At 39.0% G+C, this 7,339-nt stretch overlaps 1 protein-coding gene across 1 annotated transcript; it reads right to left on the reverse strand.

Annotated features, from left to right (window-relative positions):
* Positions 1 to 4,297: 4,297 nt before the first annotated feature.
* NDUFA5 (NADH dehydrogenase (ubiquinone) 1 alpha subcomplex, 5) lies at positions 4,298 to 7,208 on the reverse strand (the record flags this gene model as incomplete). Its single annotated transcript, XM_008950390.1, has 4 exons — positions 4,298 to 4,516; positions 5,052 to 5,117; positions 5,826 to 5,942; positions 7,164 to 7,208. Coding segments are annotated over 4 exons (330 nt in total), but the record flags the coding sequence as incomplete, so codon positions are not given.
* Positions 7,209 to 7,339: the final 131 nt, after the last annotated feature.

The raw sequence follows: 7,339 nt of genomic DNA on the forward strand, positions 1-7,339 counted from the left end.
TCTCGCCGCAGAGCCCGTCGCTTACCTGCCCGACGCCTGCAGCCCAAACGCCGTGCTCGCCCCTGGAGGGCCTGCGGCTCTGGTGCGAGGGCTGGGGCTGCCGGGCGCAGAGTAAGGCGCTCACACCACAATTAAAACCGTACGAAACTGAATTTCCCAGTGTTTGATGTGCGAGTTCTGAGAAAACTCACGTGTTCCAGCACGCCACAGGAAAACTGAGGCTACGCTCGTTCCCTGCAACTATTTTAGAGGCAACATGCCTAGTTCTGTGTCACAGCTCTGGGAGAATCCTGAACATAAAAGCTGTATTTCAGCAGGCCTTGAAATTGTATCTGTCCTTGGCTGTTACCAAGCACCGCAGACGTCGTTAGGCTTTTGAACATGGGCCTGCCTCCCATCAAGAGGGGGACAGAAGTTTCCCCTTACTGCTGCTAATGCTTGTTTCTAACACCTGGATTGCACTTGAACTTCAGGGTAGAATAGGAACAGAAGTAACTCTCTAGGTATCTCATCTTCTGTCGTCAACATGATTAAACATTCCAAGTCTGTTTCAGTTTGCACCATGAATTTTGTTTTCTTTTTTTTCTCCTAATGAACTAGCCTCTAGGCTGTAAATAAAAAAAGCAGCTTTCACTCACCTCACAATCAGAAATTAATGTAAAAGATGAAAAGCATGTCCTGTTCAGGACACAGCCACTCAAAACCAACAGCACATCAGGAATAACAAAAAAGAAAACAGTTACTGCTGCTAACTGGCAATCTGAAAGTTGGGTTTTTGATTTGACAGGCTCTGTCTCTATTAGGTCACATCCTTCCAGACAGGGTGATTTTCACTCACTTAATGACTTTAATCAGACAATCCTGAAGTGTTTCAAGGGTGTCAAGTTTGTTAACTCTAAGTCTTGCAGTGATTTACCTTACCCTATTACAGTAGTTAATGATAATCTTTTGCATAATCATATATTTCCAACATAGTTAATGGAGAAAAATCAAGCAAAATCATTAGTCTCCAAATTATACCTTGCTAGCATATTCATCTTAAAATAAATTGTTTGCCACATAGTACAATCATAGAATCATAAAGATTGGAAAAGATGTCTAAGATCATCAAGTCCAACTGTCAACCCAGCACTACCATGACCACTAAACCATGTCCTGAAGTGCCATTTCCACACATTTTTTGAACCCCTCCAGGGATGGTGACTTCACCACCTCCCTGGGCAGCCTGTTCCAATATGTCACCACTCTTTCAGTAAAGAAATTCTTCCTAATATGCAACTTAAACCTACACTGGCACAACTTGAGCCCCTTTCCTCTATCCTATCACTAGTTACTTGGGAGAAGAGACCAACATCAGCCTCACTGCAGCCTTCTTTCAGGTAGTTGTAGGGAGCAAACAGGTCTCCCCTCAGCCTCCTCTTCTCCAGGCTAAACAACCCCCGTTCCCTCAGCCACTCCTCAGAACACATCTTCCCCAGTCCCCCCATCAGCTTTGTTGCCCTTCTCTGGACTCACTTCAGCACCTCAATGTCTTTTTTATACTGTGGCACCCAAAACTGGACATGGTACACAAGCTGTGTCCTCACTAGTGCTGAGCACAGGAGCACAATCACTTCCCTACTCCTGCTGGCCACACTATTTTTGACAGCAGGCCAGGAAGCTGTTGGCCACCTTGGCCACCTGAGCACATGACTGGCTCATGTTCCATCAGCTATCAGCCAACACGGCCAGGTCCTCTTCTGCTGGGTAGTTTTCCAGCCAATCTTCTCGAAGCCTGGAGTGTTGCCTGGGGTTGTGACCAAAGTGCAAGACCTGGCACTTGGCCTTGTTAAACCTCATACAATTAGTACTCCTAATATAGATACTTTCTTGCCTGTAAAATATGTGTGCTGTTTTGTTGCTAGTGTGCATTTAAGTATCAGATATACAGCTAGAGAGTTAATAGCAAGGTAAAAATTACTGTTTCTTTTCTTAGCAAGGATGTATTTTTAAATTAGCCAGGAACAAGGATGACATGAACCACACAAGACTGTACAAAAGGCATACACCATTACTTCTCCAAACTGCAATCCATCTTCTTTCCTCACTTTGCTCTCAGTAACTATTTAAAGTTGATGCTACAACATAATACTAATTTAGTAATCATATGCAGCACTGATTAATTTATGCTAAGATAATAAAACCAAAATTAACCAATATTAAGAGTAATGAAAACATTACATATTCTGAGAATTTGATAAAAAGCTCACAAAGCTGAAAAATCCTTATTAATGACTCCTAGAGTTGGCTTCAGTAGAACCTTTTTAAGACAGATGTGAATTGATTCCTAAATTAAAGCATCTGTGAAGGTTAATCCAGTATTTCAGACAGAAAGATTTAGAAAATGATCTTATTTTGAGTCATGTGAAAGAAACGCTTATAGACCAGAAAGATCACTAAGAATATAAATTAGAAAATAGAACTCTAAAAAAAAAAGTAGCCGTCAAAGTAGTAACCAATTTATATCAGGGTCTGTACTGAGGACAGACTTGAGCATTTGCAAATGGGAAAAGACGCCACTATGCTTTGGGTCAGTGAAAATCAGTTTTAAAAAGGCCGAGTGTCAAATTCCAGCAGCAAGGGGCCAAGGAATAGAGACTTCCCCCTTCAACACAACCTAGGAGCTTACAGGAGAGCTACTGCAACTCACATGACAAACACAGCTTTAGAAGCACAGAAAATAACTGAGCAAAAAGAGTTCAGCTGATGTCTCAGTTATGAAAAAGCAGAAAACATCCCAAGAGCTGTCACCACAGTCTGGAACTTCCCCCTGCCCCCCAAGTATTGCACACCAATACCATGCATATTAGAGTTATAAGTTTTTTGTTTATTTTGCTTCCTCTCACTTTAGTTCAATAGTTACTACCTAAAACAATTCCTCTTCATTTCTCATCAGATATTATTCCCCCTCATTCAAGTTTGTAATCCTTTAATATTTCTCATGTGAATTGTGTTTGTTAACTCCAGCAAAGTCCTCTTCTGGAATGCCATCTAGTGGTTTTACTTTAGAAGAGACAGCTTCTACCTTTTTCCAAGACAGAAAAAGCCTTCAAAACCAACCAAGTATTTTCTAGTTCTTCAGTTTTCATAATTAAAAATCTCTGCAACTATAGCAATAATAGTGGAAAAAAACCCCAATGCTTAAGGACGCAGTGAATATAGTTGCTAGAGTCACTATCCCAGGTATACTTACTGGTTTTCTCTTCTACTGAACTATTCCCCCAACGCCCCGACTGCATGCAATACTTTATTAATAAAGACGTAATTAATCATTACATAATAATGATGCTACAGGCCTAATGACTACAAAAAACCAGCTGCTATGACAAAGCACGTTATATAACATAGTACAGTGGTACTCTCTGCATAAATGTTTAACAAATTCCAGGTTTTTATCACACAGCTGTAATCTTTGAACTTGCAAGAACTCCGTTAATGTTAAAAATGTGAGTAAAGGCAAACTCACACAGTATACTTAAAGTTTGGATATTTTAATTTGGGCTTGTAAGATTAAATCTGTACATAGAAGTCTTCAGGAGAGGCAGGCACTGTTTCCATTTACATGTTTGAAAGAACCTAGTCAGATGTGCCAAGATCCATTATTTATTTTTTCATATTACTAAGTAATATTCCAGGTCTGAATCAATAATATACAACCAAAGCTGTAAAGTATACATGTTTAACTACAAAGCCTTTGTAAGACCCCAATACTGAAGTTTGTGCCATGTGCATGATGCCAAGTATGGTAACCCGTCTGCTAACCAAGAAACCTGCTCCTGCTGTCACCTCAAGGGGCTGTCTTCCTTCTCCCTCTCAGCCCTCCAGCCTTGGGTCTTCCCAGTGCCTCCTGAGCCAGAGCTCATCAAAGTCACCTAGTTCAAAACAGTAATTCAGCTGAAATCTAAAAAACTGCTACTTTTTGGTAAGCCAGGTTTTCATTGCGTCAGACCCCTGAGCTCAGTGTCTGCACAGTCACAAACACACTGGCAGCTGCTGGCAAAAATACACAGCCAAAGGGGGGAGAGAGGGGTGGGATGATGCTTTTCTACAACTTCCATTTTGATTTCAAAAGGCCTCTAATACCTGTGTTTGTTAACATATAAATACAGACAACAACAAAAAACTCTCAGTGAGGTGCAAATACCACATTAATAACAAATTACAAAAAGAAATAAACCAAAGATTGTAAAACAGCGGAATTTTCTTAAATGTGCTTTAGAACAAATTGCTTTAGATTCCTGAATATACATGGACATTAGGACAAAACATGTTTTTTATGAAGTTATTATCTTTAATTTAAAGACAACTGTCAGTAACAATAGATTAATAATTAACTTTTTTTTTTTACTTTGAAGAGGTTACACCATTTTGAAAATTATATGGGCCATCTCCACTGGTCAGAAGGAGGTTCTTCAACTAGAGGCTCCCACGGTTTCCACTGTATCATTTTTCTTGCCAGGGAGAGCTCATTTTCAGCCTGTTAATAAACACCATACACAAATTCTTAAACTCTATACAACTGCTGAAGTATTAAGTATTGGTCACAGACTACCAAAAATTTCATCTATAAATATCAAAAGGAACCGTGCACTTTGGATTTTGCTTCTAAAACACAGTGAGTCATCCCCTAAGACCCAAACAATCTGTTCACCTAGTCATTTCCAGTGACAACTTCATTGTATTTTCCACTCTGTTTGGATTATCCCTCAACACTACTCAGTTGTCTTCTGCACCTTCCACTGATTCAGACTCTGTAAGAAGCAATGTAGGTATGCAGGGTATATACATCAGCATAATACAGTAAACACGTGTTAAACGTGTTAGGTTTAACCATGGTCATCCCAACCACTATGTGACAATTCATTTTCAAGCATTTTTTCTTCCTCCCATTTGACTGTTTTGCAGCAACGGAAGATAAAGAAAATTGCCAATTTTCTGAACAAAGCTCAGCCAAAGGAACATCAAAAACAACTGCTCCCTTTTGCACCTAACCTTAAACCTCTCCACTTTACCTGCACAATGACTTCTTCTATGTGGCCACTATTCAGTTTGTCTTGTAGCTTTTGCACATCAGTCTCCTGTGTATTCAAATACATATTTAAAAAAAAGTGCGTTAACTGAGAAGCAAAAAGCCTGGATAAAGCATGAAATTTAACCAGACCACACCTCAGTCTTCCTCAAAACTACTCTCAAATTAGCTGCTTCTGTCATTTTATGTTATAAAATAAATCTCATACACTTTACTTATTGGAAAACAAATATCAAACTCTCAATGATAAATACAAAAAAATGAGTACTACTTAATGGCACCCGAAGAAGCATTAGCAGCTAATGGCTTTAGTAAGTATCTTCTAAGAAAATTTTGTTCTTAGATTTTTATAAGTTGAAATGCAACCTTCCAATGACCACCTTAAACAAACAATGACAGTATGGCATAGTTTAATGTACCAAAAAAAGCGTTCTGAAATGGCAAAGGCAAAGTTTGTGCTAAGATACAACACTGGTAAGAGCATAAGCATTTTTTAGGCATGTGGAAATTACCATTGCTCTACAAACCTTCAAAAACTTCTAATTTTCACTGAAAACATCAGTAAGAAATTACTATTAATATACCATGAAAACATTCCACTCAATAACAAAAATAAACCTGAAGACTTCAATTATTTCTGAATTGATACCTGAAGGTTACATATACTCCTGAAAAACAGCCAGTTAGTTTGAAAATCATTCTTCTCAAGCCAAAAATCTTTTCTTGTGTAACATTGATGAAAAAGCACTATACTTACTTTTTGCACCAAACTAAATCTCTCATTTACAATCTGCTCAGTGTATTTTCTATACGCTGCATCTTTGGGAATGTCCTGCAGGACAGCTAGGATTTTTGTGTACAGGATTCGCAGGCGCTGCAGGGATCAAAAGGCATGGTTAAAATATACAATTAGAATTATTTAACTTCTTGTCCTACTTCACCTGCTGGCTAACTATCTATACACAAAATACATAGGGTTATGGTATTCAATCCAGAAATATAGGATTAACAAAACAACTAAGTCTGAATCACAGAACTCTGCTTTGGGTAAGACTGGGATTTATGAGGACTGGAAAGTTACCACAATAAGATTTGTTAAAAAAAAAAAAAAAGAGGGGGGTTGGTTCTTGTCCTACTTCACCTGCTGGCTAACTATCTATACACAAAATACATAGGGTTATGGTATTCAATCCAGAAATATAGGATTAACAAAACAACTAAGTCTGAATCACAGAACTCTGCTTTGGGTAAGACTGGGATTTATGAGGACTGGAAAGTTACCACAATAAGATTTGTTAAAAAAAAAAAAAAAGAGGGGGGTTGGGGGGGAGAAAAGCTGCAATTTGAAGCACTTTTTATACAAAACAGAAACAATAAAAGCTGTGTTTCTAATATTAACCATACTTTTAAAAAAGGAAGCAAACTGATGCAAGATGTGGCAAATACACCTTCATTACTTGAGCCTGAGAAGGTAAAAAGAAAGTACCAAATTGCTACAAGAACCGCCTAACGGGATTCCCAAGAACCACTGAAGTATTCCAAACTCAACAGGGCCTTGCACCACACCGTTACCCTTTATCATCTCAGGGTAGTCTATCCCACTAGTACAGGTATTTCAGCACTTATTGGAAATACAATATAGCAAGGCTGCAAAAATATAAAGGCCTGTTAAATAATAACTACACTTATGAAGAACCAAACTCAAAGCGATCTTTGCTTTTGCATTGGGGATGAGAAAAATCAAATATCGCTTTGGCAAAGTACTTACACAGAGGAGGTTTTTTAAGTCAGCACATGCAACAAAAAGCACATGTGCAAAATACCCCCTGATGAACTAAATCTTTAAGAATTAAATTTATTCCTTTATCACTCTGAAGCGTTTAAAGTTGGCACTGCTTTCAGATGTATTGTGTACCTACATAGCACAAATATAACCTGGTCTAGAGGGAGGCATCCCTGCCCACTGCAGGGGGGTGGGACTAGATGACCTTTAAAAGCCCTTCCCAACCCAAACCACTCCATGGTTCTATGGTAATAAAAAGCTTTGATCTCACTGACAATGTCCATTAAACACAGGACGAGACATGTGCCATACCTCATGAGGGTTTTCCGCTACAGCCAATCCTACAAGTCCAGTGGTCTGCGGAGAACATAAACATATTTAATAAACCTAAGCATCCATTTTCGTGCTGATTATTTTGTTTTGGTTCAAAACATCCGTGACAGGGACCATTCTGCGACATGAGCCCCGCCTCCCGCCACACGCAGGTT

Source organism: Merops nubicus, unplaced genomic scaffold, assembly GCF_000691845.1.
Source record: "Merops nubicus isolate BGI_N331 unplaced genomic scaffold, ASM69184v1 scaffold18892, whole genome shotgun sequence".
Taxonomy (NCBI): domain Eukaryota; kingdom Metazoa; phylum Chordata; class Aves; order Coraciiformes; family Meropidae; genus Merops; species Merops nubicus.